Raw genomic sequence first — 16,906 nt, forward strand, 5'->3', positions numbered from 1 at the left:
AGTTTGACGGAAGTTGTATCTCCCGAGCCACACTTGCTTTTGGGAAGGGCTTCTCTCTAGCAGAGATCTCCCTTGTCCTTGGAACGTTGTCCACAGAAGGAAACATTAATAGTTCATATGAGTGCTTTTCAACCGAAATCTTCTGTGGAAACCACATACATTTAGAAGGTAAACACGGGTCTGCTCAGGTTGAAGGAGGGGGCCTACCGTGAACTTCAGTGATTTCAGCCTCTTACCTAGGCTAGCATCCTAGCCCACTTAGCAGTCTATAATCAAGAGCTAACACGGATGCAGCTATAAAAATTTATTTATTTGGCTGTGCCACACGGCTTGCAGGATCTTAGTTCCCCGACCAGGGATTGAACCCAGGCCACCGCAGTGAAAGTGCTGAGTCCTAACCACTGCACTGCCAGGGAATTCCCAATAAAAACTTAGAGAGTACAAGACTTAGTAAGGTACATAAAACTATAAGCCTAATTACTAATACCTTTTGACTTTAATTTTAACAGGGTGGTCTTAAATATACAGTTAAAATGACTGAACCCTCACTATTAACTACGTATATGTATAAACATATTCAAATTAATTTACATACACCAATAATACATTGACCACATACATACATATAAATGCATATGCATATACATTAATAATATATTACCTTTTGGAGAAGGGCACCTCAAAATCCAAGATGGAAATTCCCCAGCCATACAACAGCAGCAAGGATTAGTACTAAGAAAGTACTAAAGATCATTCCCCTCCTCTACCCCCTACATCTTTTCTTGGCATAAGTGATTCTCTAATAAGTACTAATATAGAGACAAGTGATAAAACATCTCCTCTTGAAACTTGGTCCCCAGTGGTGATGAATTTATTTTGTACCCTCCCTAAAGAAGTGCTCAACACATACACTCGTAGACCAGACCCTTTCCAGAAGGAGCTGTACCACCGCTATCTGGATGGCTTGTGCCGGCTTAAAATACCTGCTATTTTCCTAACATGTGAACTGATCTTCGATGCTTTCTAGAGCTTTGCTACTCAAAGTGCGTCCTCCGACCAGAGCACGCACATCACCTGGGAGCAGACTGCAAGCGCAAACTCTCAGCTCTCACCCCAGACCTACTGAATCAAAAAATGCACTTTTACAAGAGCGCTAGGATTTTTTGAGTGCGCTTTAAATTTTAGAAGCACAGCTCTAGACCTTGAAAAAATTCATTATAAGAGATTATATTATTTTAGATCATATTTCTAGGCATGGTAGCAAGATCTTGACTTTAGACGCCTGGGATCAACGCTGTAATTAATTTCACTTCCAAGAGGTCCAAATGAACGCAGGAAAGGAAAAAACAAAACAAAACACGACCTCAAAAGGCTTGAGCTGAACATAATGGTTGGTGGTTTTGTAGCAGCTACGCACAAACAAGGGGATAACAGTCACTCATGTCTTTCCTACAGAGAATTTTTCCTGGTTCCTTCCTCTACTGCTGCCCTCTCTAAAATGAACTGTGCTGGCAAAACATGGGCCCAGATACTAATGCTTCCCCTTAGAAAATGTACACAGAGCCACTTACAGTCCCTGAGGTTGAAAGGGCCTCTGCTCACCCCACTGCCCTGAAATTCAAGGACTAGAACGGAGAGCTTCAGTTTCCTGTCAAGCCATGATCTGAACTGCAAGGTGCGTTGCTCACGTGAGCTAATGCTTTTAAATGATCATTATCGGCCACTGGTGGAAATTATTGACTGTGCGAACACCCACCGCATTACTGGGAAATCACTTATGCATTGTCAAAAGATTTTCCTATTCCTATTGATGGAAACTATTTCATCCTGATTAACCCTTTAGCCTCCTACCGCCTTTCCTTCTACCTTAATATCCAAATTCCATGTGCTATACAAACCGACACCTGATTTATAATCTCTTTTCAAATAAACTATTTTCTTCTGTGCAATGTTCGTCTAAATTTGCTTTGCTTTTCAATTAAGGTATTCCGATAGCTAGATAAACCACGAACATATGCGTGCAATTTTGCAGTGGACTTTTCAGTGTAGGTTTAAAAAGTTAAACTAATGGCATTGGGAGCATGGAGTGGAGGAGGTGAAAATGTTGGGAGGAGACAGAGTGCCAGTCGTTGACCCACATCAGAAAAACTGAGAACCACAGACGTCAAGCTTTCTGCCCAGCTGAAGAACTGAGTACAAGAAACTCAACTGCAGTCACTTGGACGACGGCGGCACAGCTTCCGAGGGAGACCAGGATTAATGCCCTCATTATGTTTTTCTGTGTTCTTAGCATTCTCTCCCCCTTAATGGCTCTCCTACGCTGATTGTCACTAGGCCTTTGGATGGTTGTTTTCTTCTGAATTCAAGCAATTTTATCAAAGTACTTTCTATTTCAGGAAGCTTGGTAATTTCTGATGCTTCTAGATAGTGCCCAGGGGAATACTAAGTACACCAAGGTTTCAAATTTTCCCTTGGTATAGAGAATATAAATAAATGATAGAATACGGCGCTATTGATGTTGAGCTTCTGCATGTGAAATCTTAGTTTAAGATCGTGTGTGTGTGCGTGTGTGTGTGTGTGAAGGTGGGGTCTCTACTCTCCAAAAATCATGCATGCACTGATATGTATCATAGTGATGTTTCCATTTCCTTCCCCTCCTCTATCCCCAGCCCCTTTCCAAGAGAAAATACTAGACTTTTGGCTTAAAATATGCATATGCATATTTATTTCTTAAAATCGCTTGATGTCTAAAATGTGATGTTTGAGGCGCCCAGTGCTACTTTAAATAGGAATGATGTGCTTGTACTAAATTTCTATTTCAGATCAGGCCCATACTGAAATCCTGTATGAATACTGAAAAAATCCATGATTTTTCCCCCCATTTGGGCACCTATCACTGTGCTCCTTTTGTGGTAAAAAATATACAACATTAGATTTTCAGATATACAGCCTAAAAACAAGTGCAGACGAGTTTACATCCAGAACTATTTTCTTAATTTTTAAGGTGATGGACATGTTACTCTCTCCTCAGACAAACACACCGCATCTCAACAAGGCAAAACACAACTATACCCCAACCAGGCAAAACAATGAAAACAAGTATTCTTCAGCACTTAACTATGGGGAAAAAAATTTCCCAATCAAATAAAAATCTATAGAACAAGATGGAAAAATAACTTCATTGAACTTTATTTATTTTTCATTGAACTTATATTTAAAAGCCTGTATCAAAGAGTGCACTAAATGCTTTGAAATTCCCCTCTCCATTAGGTCAATATATTTTTTCCCTGCTATGGATGAAACCAGGCTTAAATTGAGTGGAATCTTAAATGAAGTCAAATTTGATACCTTGTTTTCTCATTCACAGGAAGAGGGAATTGGGAAATGAGCCCTCCCTTGCCCTGGTGTCAATAGGGACAGACTATATTTCCTTTCCTTTGTTAACCATGAAATAACCCACTAGAATCTGGGCATGAAAGGCTATTTACTACTTTCTCCAGCAAGAATTTTTAATGTACTATTTAAACTGATATAATCCCTAGTTTTATCATTTGAGACCAATATAGGACATCTTTTTTTTTTTTTTTATTTTTTTTTTAAACATCTTTATTGAAGTATAATTGCCTTACAATAGTGTGTTAGCTTCTGCTCCATAACAAAGTGAATCAGTCATACATACACAATACCACATCTTTTATGTGCTGGGTATGACACTTCAATTGGGCTGAAACATTTTGTCCAAGAGGTATTTGGTGTTTCAGGAGCCAGTAAAATTATCCCTCTATGTGGTAAAAAGATTTCTGAAAACTTCGCAAAATTCAATATATTAAGAAAGGTGGCTTGAGGATGAGTATTTGCCTCAACTGACCACAGGTATTTTGAAAAAGTACTTGGGGATGGACCATGAGGTTCACCTTGGGAAAATTCTCTTGGTGAAGGAGAAGTAGGTATGGAGGTGTGTTCTTAATGCATTGTCTCTGGGAAGGGGGGGGTGTCTGTCTCTTTCATTTTCTTCTTTGCACTGTGTCTCCCATCTCGGCATATGGGATGCTGGCAACTGGGAAAGAGGCTCGTAAGCCAGGTATACGGAATACCAGGATCAGCTTCACCAACTCCCTGTTGCAGTGCACAGATCTGAGCTTCTCTCTGGTATTATGATGCAAAAGCCTCGTCCTGGGGACTCGGAACAGCACCAACTGTAGAAGATGCAATTCAGTCCAACACACATTTATTGAACACATACTATGTTTGCAGGGCAGGAAATGAAAATCAGGTCTTTGTTCTCAAGAAGCCTGTTGTCTAATGGGGGAGACAGACTTATATGTCACTAGCTGTAAATGGGTTCTAACAGAAGTAAAAGCAAAATGCACTGAGAAGGAGAAAGCTTCCTGAAGGAGGTGACATTTGAGCCTCAGAGTACATCAGCTTGCAACAGGTAGAAGCAGGTGTGTGGGTGGCAGACTTTGTAGGCTGAGGCATCACAGCAAAGAAAAAGGACTGATGGCAATTTGGGGGCAGGAGTATAGCGGTTTGGAGGGAGGAGTGTTTCTGCCCAGGGTTCTGATCACGGTTAGGCCTTGACTGCCATACAAAGGGGTTGGAAATTTATCCTAAAGAAAATGGGGAAGCATCAAAGATTTCTACTCTGCTTTTTCAAGACCAGGTGTGTATTTGAAGAAGAGTTTCTTTATGCTCCCAAGGGAGGAAAAGGACGAGAGTCATTCACATACCATTTTACTTTCTTTCTCCTCTATTCCTATGGTAGCTAAGAACGTGAGGGTGTGGTTTGTATCTGGGGTGGTGATAAGGGAATTTAAGCAACGGAAAGAAAGGGATAAAAGCGTGTCATTGGCTTTACATTCACATCAATCTCCAAAATGAACTGCAGGGAGAGAGGAGAAAATATTTGGGAGTTTTTAAGCAAAATGGACCCTTTGACCTAAGCGTGTACTTTCAAGTTAACGATATTTCAAAGCTTTCTATCAGAGATCGTTTAGAAGAATCTGACCTCTTGAAGGCTGCCAGGACTGAAGCTGTGGGCAAGCCTCTTTCCTGAAGAGACTGGCTTCCTCCCAAGACTGGAAAATGGAGGTTGATAGCTCTATCTTTTAACACGGCTACAACTGAAAATGACAACACATGCCGCAGTAACCTCTGTGCTAATGTAAACCCTGGGAGGGAGGAAAGTACACGAAGATGATGACAATGTGAGAACCTTTTAAAACAAAACAACCATGAAAAATTCTGCCTGAGAACTTCTCTCTGATCATCCCTCCTTGGATTAAGTTGTTCAAAGCACAGTGCATCCATCCACCTCAAGCAGTGGTTTTCAAGCTCTTGGAAGCAGTGACACTCTTTTTTTCAAAACAGTCATCTATTTGGAAAAGCAATACATGAGAATCAGCTATATTTCTACATATTAGTAATAAATAATTGGGAAGTGAAGTGATGCATGGTTTTCCTGGGCTGCTTATAATCTTCACTGAGCCCTTTATGTGCATTGGGAGAAGGTGTCTCTTAATTCACAGTAACTGACTTGCTGATGCAGAAAGGTGGCCTCTGGCAGGGACCTGCCAACTCTCATGCCAGGATGTTAACTAGGAAAAATCCCGTTTCACAGATGAGAAAAGGAACAAGAATTAAGGGGATAATCTGACCCACAAACACTGAAACCAGGGCAGATTAATGGTAGGAGGTTAGAATAGGATTGAAAGTCACCCCAATGGCCATCAAAATGTAATAAACCACAATGCTATGGAATGTTAACAGTGTCTTTCTACTTAGTCAATTTTATATACAGTAGGCACATCCATCCATTTTATTTGAGAGCTTGTTCTTAGCACTGGGAGAGCAGATGGACATAAACCTGAAAATCGCTGCCCTCATGGAGCTTCCATGGAGAGAGGGAGACAGAAAATAGACAAATGAGTAAAAGTCTCATGGCTGGTGATGAATGCCAAATATAAAAATAAAGTGTAACAGAAATACTGGGATAGAACTGGGGAGTTGGAAGTTGACATAGTAAGTCCAGAGAAGGCCTTCACAAGAAGGTGACATTTGAGCAAAGATCTGAAGAAAGTGAGACAGAAAGCCATGGGGGTTACCAACAGGACAAATATAGGATGCCCGCGTGAATCTGAATTTCACATTACCAGTGAACAATTTTTTAATATAAACATGCCCCAAACACTGCAGATTGTTTGCTAAATCTGCAACCCTACACAGGGTACCTGGAGGAAGCACGTCAGGCAGGAGGGGCAGCAAGTGCAGGGCCAGGCCAGCATGGGGGGAGGGGAGGAAGGGATGGAGGGAGGGGGATGTGGGAGAGGAATCAGGGGTGAGGTGATGTAAGGCCCTGGGGGCCCTGGGAGGACATGGGCTTTTATGTCGAGGAGGAGAATTTTGAGATGGGTGACAGGCTCTGACTTAGGTCTTGAAAGATCGCTTTGGATACGTGTTGAAAACAGACTACGGAATGGGGGCAAGGGCAGGAGCAGTACCAGTCAGGAGGCCGTTACTGCTCTGATGATGACGACGATGATGGAACAAGAGTAATAACAACATATGTCTAGACATGTGCACCAAAATGTCCAAGTAAGTTTGAGGGGAATGGCCTCCGAAGCCCCATTCACGGGCTCTCCATTAAGAAACCTTGGTACACATTTATGGAGGAAAGAAATCAGTCCTACAAATAAATTCCTTCTACTCACTGAGATGCTAACCCTGAGGAATTTGCTTTAACCACTACATTATCATCCTTAAGAATAAGTTAATAAATAAATAAGCCTTCATCAGAAAAGGGGAAGTTTCTGAAAAACATCGAACTGTAGATATCACCAGTGACCATGACAACATCAAGCCAAGCACTTAGAGAAACTGCCCTTTCTGAATCCAAACGCACATGGTGCCCAGTGGGTTCTAAAACTAAGGTTTCTAAGTAGGATTGAGACGTGGCTTCAAGGTTAATGTTTTTGTTTATGCTGAGTTATGAATAAAGGTAGAGCATTTCAAAAGAACATACACATGAAGATAGTCCTATAAAACTCCATGGAGATGCAGAATCTATTGCCTATTATTATCTGCCTAATGCACGTAATTTTATTGTGAAAATAAGCAATAAATACTTCAAAACTATCGAACACATAACGACTGTTATATGTTGTAGTTCATATAAAATAAAATCAATTTGTCTTCCTCTGGAAGCAGTAGGCTAAAAAAATCTCTCCTCTCCAGATGAAACTGCTGATATTTGACTAATTTTTGACTTGTAAAACCAGTGATTCCATGCTCAACCTAATGAAAAGATATAGGGGATAATCTTATAGTATCTTGCCTTTCAAAAATTAAATTACATAGCATCTTTGAAAACTGAGCAGAAAAATGATTTTAATTATTATAGTAATTTAATCACCTGGAGCCAGGCCATAAGTAGGTTAGGCTCTCCATGGATGTTGACACTACGCTCCCAAACGGTATTCTGTGTAAGTTTTGGTTGTTTCCTCAGATCATGACCCTTTTCTCTTGGAAAGAGCTCCTACGAAGCACAATCTTGATATTTAGGATCTATGGCCCTAAATGTACTATAAAATAAAAATACTATAAGACGTCTACAGTTACAAAATTCCAATTATTAAGCAGAGAAAAAGTGGATAAATACACTTTCTAGGCACACAATACTTGGCTGAGAAATGACTGCCTTGAGTCTTGTGAGATGTACTATTCTGCCTGCATATATTCACCACTGTGAAACCCGACCTTATGAGAAACACCTGCTGGTCTCAGGTAACCTACCTCACACAAGGAAGAGGTATTGTTAGATTAGAGAAATGGTCCCTTAGAGCGTCTAAACTCGGTCAGTTGAGTGATACCCTGATATTAACTATCCAGGACTTGGACTAGCCATTGCTTGCTGCTGCAAAGAGCAATTTCTCTGAGAACATTCTCGTTGTCTGTTGACAACGAGGATACTTTCAATGTTGCCTCCACAGTCCAGTCACACTCTAGAACTGGTCTTCTGAAATCGTCTGTGTTTACTTCAAAACTCCAGAGAGCAAATTAGCACACAGATGAGTATGTATTACTCAAAATTTTCTATTTGGAGTTTTTTATGCATGTTGGTACCTTAATTCTTATTTACTAGTCATTTAAAACAACACACTAGTAAAAATAAGTTTGGAGAGACATACAAGTGCAACTTTAAACGTCAAGTGCATGCCAGCTAATTTTTGAAAATTCTTAGATCATCAATTATTACTTCCTATTTAATATCCTTCAAGACAATCCTAAAAACTGTATGTGAAGCAAGTCGCAACCCTACGCAATGAGCAAAAATCGTATTTTTCATTGTTATCTACGTGAAATTCCAGATAGATTTTCCTTCTCCAAAGCCCCTGAAATTCAATTAGAGTTCAAAGCAGTTCGTCTCATTTGCACAGACATACAGAATGTGCAAAGCACAGATCACCTCAGTGGATTTCACATATGCTTTAAAGGCCAAAGAAGCAGTGTTTTCTGCCCCATTACTCCCCAGAAAATCTAATTACAATTCAGATACTGTATGCGATGAAGGCCAGGAGTGGAGGATAGCAAAATCCCTTGAAAATCCGGAAAGAGGCAACCTGCTGCTTTGGAAGAGGAAGGCCTCCTCTCCCAAAGGATGCCGGCCTCACAATCAGGCTTTAAATCTTACCTGATACGAACAGTTCTCCTGATGTACCATCTCAGTGCATCCTAGGGCGCAGACCCCAAACAGGACTGCTCAGCGAAGCTGCGGAGGGAAAGCGCGGAGCACCCACTGGCGGAGAGCAAGCCCTGGGAAGGCAGGGGCTCCCCGCAGATTAAAATGGATGCTGTTTCGCTGATCAACCTGCGCAGTGGCACTGCCTGTGCCGGGAAGCGCGCAGCGAGCCGAGCTGCTCTCCTCGGAAAGCAGCAGTGAGGCTTACAAACATGGAGCTAGGACCGGGCTGGGGGAGGGGGCGCGCTCATCACTGGCACAATCAGCCAATTATATTATAGGCACAAAGGAAAGGATCAGTCTGGGGCTGGTGTGACCTTCTGGTGCTTTATGAAGGCAGTTAACTGATGTGGAAACATTCTAGTCCTCATTAAAGGGAAAAAGGCCGGCGAGGGAGAAGGAGAGAGACAGACACAAATCAATGTTGCAGTTGAACATTTCTAACCTCCGGCATCATCCTTCCTGCCCGCAGATGCTGCTTGCATGGTGCTTATGAAACGAGAGGCCTTAAGGATCATTTCATAACTTTTAACAGGCGAAAGGGAAAACAATCCGTTCTGAATATTGACACTGAAGGGATGTTCTCTGTGTTGAGTGTCTGAAGTGTTTGTCAACTTTATAACTAAAAGGAGGGCCTTCATTCTTTCAAAAAATATTATTTTGTAATTCTTTTGATTTCCCACTTATTTTTGGCTCTTATCAGCATGTTTTTTAAGTCAAACAGAAATACGATGAAATAATTTTCCTATAATTTTTTAGGGAGGGAGCTTATTAAAGTATTAAAGTCAGTATAATTCATTCATTTCATGAAAATGAAATGAAACTGCAAGTTTTTTTTTGCCAGTAAGGCCATATATATATATGGCCCAATGCTGTGACCTGAATATATAGACACCCCCAACATAGCACAATATGATTCTAGAGACAGACCATTCCACCTAAGAGACAGTAATGGAAAGGATTCTGGGCTTTCAGATAGTAATCAAAGGACATACAAGTTGGACCATACATGTCTCTGGTAAAAAGAGGAGCGAATTTCTAAAATACTTCAGGGTGGTTCTAGGATTTTAGGATATATAAAGAGGAACGACTAGGCTTATAAATTTGTGAAGCTAATTTAATGATAGATAATTTAAAAACTAAACACAATAAAATTTTCTTATCTATATTTCTTAGTTGCCATAGGGCAACTCATCTTGCTATTTCTTAATAAAATGGCTCTGAGCAAGTCAATGGTATTCAATAAAATCTTGACTGAATTTAAACCATCAAATAAAAAAAATTCAATAGAGATATTATTCTTAAGCTATTTTGATATAGCTATATCTATCTTCTTAAATAATCTTACTAATAACTGCAAAGTCTTCATTATGCTATTAATCGAGAAAAACAAGTACTTTTTGCCCGATGAATGGAGTCAACATGTTTGACAAGTTTTCATATCCAGCTCGATCTTAAGGAATGCTGAGAATTTGTGTTAGGAATATTTGGTGATATATTTTTAATTTTATAACATCTCTGCTTCTTGGAAAGAAACAAACCTATTTTTCTAAATATTCTTAATTTTCGTGATTTGAGATTCTGACAGGAGAAAAGTTGGCCCTCTGAGTTCAACCCCAGAGACACACTCACAAGCCTGGCTTCAGCTTCCTGGTTAGGACAGTGGAAAGGTGGCAGGAAAGGCCCAGCTGATGATCTCACAGGCTGGCATTTCAGCACTGGTCCAATGGGTTCAAAGGAAAAAGCACTCTGGACATGCACCCTGCAAAGCTCACGGGCCTTCTCCCTGGAATCTAGGAGAGAGCTAGGCCACCTAACATGTGCAAGACTTTTGAGGCCTGTTCGTTGGCGGGTGGCACAATGAGAGCTTGATGAACAAAGCAGAAGCCTGAGCTAGATTATGAGTCTTCTTAAAAAGATGATGAAGAAAAGAGGACAGAAACTCTTCAGTGAAAGGAAATAACATGCAACATATCCCCATCCAAAATTTCATCCCTCCTTGTTGAGTAATCCGTACAGGACAGAGACAGAGACAGACTTCTTTGTGGAGTGCTTTGCTATACAACTGCCCAGATGAAGGCTCTGGAATCCGAAGTATGTGCAAGGAAAAGTAAGCCGAAGTAAAAGTTCCTTTTGCAAGGTAGCAAATAAGATCAAATGGAAATTTTATGCCAAACATAAAACACAATCCCAACTTTCCAAGACAGAACAGCTTTACTTGAAAGGCTGTTAAAACTTTATCCAAGTTACTACTTTGACAATCTATGACCTTAAGGCTTGGGAGCATGCTTTCAAGCTATACAAGGTCTAAGAAGTTGCTTCCTGGACTCTGTTCTCTTCTGAAAACTGAAGGCTCTGGGATATATTACATAAACTCCTAAAGACATTTATCATGTGTTGTTTAAAAAAAAAAAAAAAAAGCCTAAACATGATCCCACTCTTCACAGTTGCTGTTCCATAAATAGTGGAAGTGACTCAGAGCTGGCTCTGGGGAGAACAGACTTCTGACAATTGTATCCTAAATCCTGTCAAAAAACCTCTCAAGAGGTGTAAACAAGATAAAAAGAAAAAAAAGAGGAATATGTCAAGCAAGCTTCCCTTTATAGTCATTCATTGGAAAGGACTTTGTGTTATAATTTAAATTATGATTTGCTAGTACAAAAAACTTTAAACAGAAACCAGCTGTTCCAAGAACATTTAAGCTAGAATAACTTACCAAGCTACAGTGACATTTGTTATTTTTGGACTAAAAAATATTGATGAACTGTTTAAGTAGTGTGATCTATGTAGCATAGAGATTATTTTTTCTTCTCAGGTCTTCACAACTTCTCTTCCCATAAAAAGTATTGGATTTCAGATTTAGATGGGACCTCAAGAGATAAACTGTTATTTTCCAGATATGGAAACTGAGGCCTAAGAGAGTTGTGACATGCCCAAGAACGTAAATCCTCCAACAGCAGCAAAAAGGCCTCAAAGTAAGAGGAAAAAAAAAAAACCCTCCAGATTTTCTTTGTGAGTGTGTTCATATAAAAACTGCTAAATTGAGGGCCACTAGACTTGGAGAAATAAACCCCCTTTGACTGAGCCAATGTAGGCTGGCCTTGAAATCAAAATCCATCATAAGGTAAGAGGGAGGTTGCAGTGTGGTTCTACCTAAATCCGAATCCAAGGTATGTTTTAAAAGAAGAAATATTAGAGCATTTCCTCATTAAGCTAATGATCCTATTTCTGCCACCAAGCAAACTATTATGTCTTTAAATCCAGAAAAATATTTTTTCATTTGTGGCAATTAATAGCAACAGAATGAAGATGGCCAACAGACACATGAAAAGATGCTCAACATCACTAATCATCAGGGAAATGCAAATCAAAACCATAATGAGATATCAGTTCACATACATCAGAATGTCTGTCATCAAAAAGACAACAAATAACAAGTGTTGGAGAGGATGTAGAGAAAAGGGAATCCTTGTGCACTGTTGGTGGGAATGTAAACTGGTATAGGCACTATGGAAAACAGTATGGAGATTCCTCAAAAAAATTAAAAATAGAACTACCATATGATCCAGCAATTCCACTTCTGGGTATTTTCCCCAAGAAAACAAAAACACTAATTTGAAAAGATATATGCACCCCTATGTTCATTGCAGTATTATTTATAATAGCCAAGATATAGAAGCAACCTAAGTGTCCACCAACAGATGAATGGATAAAGAAAATGTGGCATATATATATTACTCAGCCATAAAAAAAGATGGCACTCTTGCCGTTTGCGACAAAATGGATAGACCTAGAGGGTATTATGTTAAGTGAAATAAGTCAGACAGAGAAAGACAAATACTGCATGATTTCCACTGCAGTATTCCACTGTGGAATATGGCATAAATTCCACTTACATGTGGAATTTAAAAGACAAACAAATGAACAAACATAACTGAACAGAAACAGACTCACAGATACAGAGAACAAACACGTGGTTGCCAGGGAGAGGGGGCGAGGGGTCAAAAGAAAAAAAAAGGTAACTATGTGAGGTAATGAATGCTAATTAGCTTGATAGTGGTGATCACTTCACAATGTATATTAATGTGAAACCATCACATTGTACACCTTAAATATATACAAATTTTGTCAATTATACCTCAAAAACGCTGGAAAAAAAGATTAAAATAAATAAATTTTTGAAATAGCAACAGAATGAAGGGGTTTTTTTGCGGGGGGTAGTAAATATAGTGGTTAAAAAGTCACATCTGCAGGTCCTCTGAGAATACAGTTTCAAAAATGAATTACTGGGGTCAGGGACTGACTTGGGAAGGGCATAGGGAACTTTCTGGCACAAGCTGTATGACTTGAAAGGGCCTGGTTTACAGAGGAGTTTACATTTGTCAAAACTTATTGAATAATACATTTAAGATTTGTGCATTTCATTGTATGTAAAATTTACCTCAAAAGAATAAAAAAAGATCCGGTTAATGATATGCAGCTGAAGTATTTAGCGGATAGCTTAGGGATGTCTGCAACTCACTTTATTTTATTTTATTTTTTATTTTTATTTTATTTTTATTTTTTTAACATCTTTATTGGAGTATAATTGCTTTACAATGGTGTGTTAGTTTCTGCTTTATAACAAAGTGGATCAGTTATACATATACATATGTTCCCATATCTCTTCCCTCTTGCATCTCCCTCCCTCCCACCCTCCCTATCCCACACCTCTAGGTGGTCACAATGCAACTCACTTTAAATGCATCAAATAAATGAGATGAATTGACGGATGGATAGATGGAAAGCTGTTGACAAAGGGAGTTTAGTAAAACAGTAATTGCAGAATCTGTATGGTGCATAAATGGAGATTCGCCTAAAAACTTTTCAGTTTGAAACAGTTTGTAATGAAATATTGGGGAAAAATGAAGTTATTGGGGGTGGGGAAGATGAGCAAGAAAGTCATTGTTTTAAGCAATAACTTTTAAACTTTTCCTTAGGAATTTGTGGAAAGCAGGTAGACATTTTATATAGCGTTATGTTGTGCTTCTTTACCAGGCAAGGGAGGAAAAGGAATTATGAGGAAAATTAATCCTGTTCACATCAAGGGGAATCGGGTCCTTGAATAACCTGCCCAAAGAAGATCACAGTCAGCGTCACCAATGATGACAAACCTTAGAAAATGGCTTTACAGTTTACAAAGTACTTTCCCCAACATCTCCTTTGACCCTTACAACCTTGTGGTTGAAAGAAATTCCTATTATGTGCCACGTGAGGAAGTGTTTCTGCCCCCAAGGAGTTTGGTAAGGGAAATAAGGCAGTATACAAATGACTGCATAGAGTGGTGAATGAGTAAAGTGCTACCAAAGAGATTTTGTTGTTTGCTCACTAGGAATTCAGGAGAGCAAGAGAACTCTTAGCTAGGTTAGCCAGGAGACGGCAATAATCTTGTTCATTTGGTTGTTTACTTCTTGAATGTCTGTCTTTTCTATTTCTAGATTAATGTAAATTTCCTTAGAACTTGGATCGTGGTTGGCTAATTCAGTGCTATTATCCCCAACATTTGAAATAATACCTGGCATATAATAGGCTCTCAATATTTTTAAATGAATGAATACATGATTGTGACTTTCAGAAAGTTACTTCATGGCTCTTAGCCTCAGTTTCCTCATCTATAAACTAAGGATGTTAATTCCTGGTTTATTGGGTTGATGATAGGATAAAATGAGAATAACATGTAAAACAGCTCTTAGGTGCCCTGGAAAGGAACAGAAATGGATTTTTTTCCCCTTCTCCTAATTAAAGGCAATATCAACAGTCCGAGGAATAAAGAGAGGCCTGAAGGATGGAGATGATAGTGGGAATGGAAAGTTAAAGACAGAGGAAGGTATTCCATGAGACTGTGAAAAATAAACTGACAGCACCTAGCCAGTGATCCGACCTGGAAGAGTGAACAGGACACGGGGTCATGAGGTTTCGAGACCACTGCCAGAGTAAACTTGGTGCTGTGAAAAGAAACAGGCAGTTAGAAGGAGGAACTGATTCTGAGGGATTGGGTTGCAGTAATGAGGTCTTTTATTTTTCACCATAAAGTTTTGAGTTGAAGGTGCAGGAAGCAACTGGGGCTCAAAAGAGAAGTCAGGTCAACAGATAGAACGTGGGGGTCTTTTGCGGGGAGAGGATAGTTGCAGAAATGGATGAGATGAAGGGAGAGATTGTAGAGAAAGGACTGATCAGAAACAAAGACACCACTGTGGTGGGCACATCGATCCCCACGGGGGCTGGGGGTGGGGGAGGGGAATTAGGCTTGCTAATCAGCTGACCTTGAGATGAGGAGATTATCCTGGGTTATCCAGGCGGGCCCAATGTTATCACGAGGGTCCTTATAAGGTAAAAAGAGGAGGCAGCAGAGGAAGAATCAGAGAGATGGCAGTGTGAGCAAGACTCTGCCCAGCGTTGTTGGCTTTGAAGACACAGGAAGGATCACGAGCCCAGGAATGTGGGAGGCCTCTAGAAAAGGGAAAAGGCAAGGAAGTGGATTTTCCCTTAGAGCCTCCAGAAGGATTGTAGCTCTGCTGACACCTTGATTTTAGTTCGTGAGATTCGTTAGGGACTTCTGACGTCCAGAATTGTAGGATAATAAATGTATATTGACTTAAGTCACTAAGTTTGGGGTGATCTTTTTTTTTTTTTTTAATATATACATTTTTTAAATTAATTAATTAATTAATTTATTTTTGGCTGTGTTGGGTCTTAGTTTCTGTGCGAGGGCTTTCTCCAGTTGCGGCGAGCGAGGGCCACTCTTCATCGCGGTGCACGGGCCTCTCCCTGTCGTGGCCTCTCCCATTGCGGAGCACAGGCTCCAGACGCGCAGGCTCAGTAGTTGTGACTCACGGGCCTAGCCGCTCCGCGGCATGTGGGATCTTCCCGGACCGGGGCACGAACCCGTGTGCCCTGCATTGGCAGGCGGATTCCTAACCACTGCGCTACCAGGGAAGCCCTGGGGTGATCTTTTATAGCTGCAATAGAAAATGACAATCCCCTTGGGTGAAAACCAGCATTCAGAGGGCAAGAGGAAGCAAAGGGGGTGTGGCCAACAAGGTGAGAGGAGAAGGAAAACCAACAGAGTGAGGGGTCAAGGCTTCAAATACCGCAGGGAAGCAGAAAAGACTAACAGGTGGAAAGGGAAACACAAACAAAAGCCATAAGTTTTGACAATTAGGAAGTCATCAGTTTCCCTTGAGAGAATACTAGTGTGTTAGGGGTGGAAGCCGAGTTACAAGTGGTTAAGAAGTTGAGGGACGGTGTAGAGAGCAGTCTGTAAAGAAGGTTGTGGATGAATTAGAGCATTGGGGTGGTAGCCTGAGTGTATAATGGAATCAGAGAGGTGGTTGGTCTTTAAGATAAGGAGATCCAAACGTCTGTGTGGGCATCAGGGAAGGAGCCAGCAAGACGGGAGAAACTGACTATGGTGGGTGGGAAATAACTGGAAGGGCCAGGTCCTGGACAAGTTAGATCAGGATCACGTAACAGGGCTTCATTCAGCCTTGGAACTGAAGATACGGGCAGTGAAATTATAAAGGAACGTTGAGGAAAGAGGAGATTTTAGTGGAGATGGGGAAAGATGCAGGAGCACACATGGGTGAGTATCTTGATTGGGTCCTTGAAGGAGGAAGGATGGTGAAGACCTCAAGGACTGGGAGGCTGGCTAGAATGGAATCAGGGAGGCGGAGCAGTGTGGGGGAAGCTCTTCTAAGATATTTTGTAGAAGGTGTTGCTGTATTACTTGAGAATATTTGAGTAATGCTGATTAATGCTATAGAAGAAAAACAAATGGGCTAGATGAAACTTACAAGCTGTGTTAAGCATAGATAATGAATATGTAGTGGCTTGTCAGACACAAGTGAAATGTGCAAGATTTAGACGATGAAGCAGAGTTCATGAGATGTGAAGTATTAAAAAGTAAGTTAGGGGCTTCCCTGGTGGCGCAGTGGATAAGAATCTGCCTGACAATGCAGGGGACACAGGTTCCATCCCTGGTCTGGGAAGATTCCATGTGCTGCGGAGCAGCTAAGCCCCGTGGGCCACAACTACTGAAGCCCGCGAGCCTAGAGCCCATGCTCTGCGACAAGAGAAGCCACTGAAATGAGAAGCCTGCACGCTGCAACGAACAGTAGCCCCCGCTCGCCG

At 40.7% G+C, this 16,906-nt stretch overlaps 1 protein-coding gene across 9 annotated transcripts in view; it reads right to left on the minus strand.

The window, feature by feature from the left end:
• Positions 1-16,906, minus strand: part of SCHIP1 (schwannomin interacting protein 1) — a 155,824-nt gene that overhangs the window by 45,472 nt on the left and 93,446 nt on the right. The window contains exon 1 of one of the 9 annotated variants that reach the window (XM_082394076.1): positions 8,690-8,925. The exons of 7 other annotated variants lie outside the window; for them this stretch is intronic. Coding sequence is in view for 1 of the 2 variants with exons in the window: in XM_082394085.1 (XP_082250211.1) it covers positions 8,690-8,719 (30 nt within the window). In the remaining variant the exon portion in view is untranslated. Of the gene's footprint in view, positions 1-8,689; positions 8,926-16,906 lie in introns of those variants that run through there. One more of the 9 variants, XM_082394085.1, reaches the window with a different exon arrangement.

The sequence above is a fragment of the Balaenoptera borealis genome (genome assembly GCF_965194805.1).
Source record: "Balaenoptera borealis genome assembly, chromosome: 5".
NCBI classification, from domain to species: domain Eukaryota; kingdom Metazoa; phylum Chordata; class Mammalia; order Artiodactyla; family Balaenopteridae; genus Balaenoptera; species Balaenoptera borealis.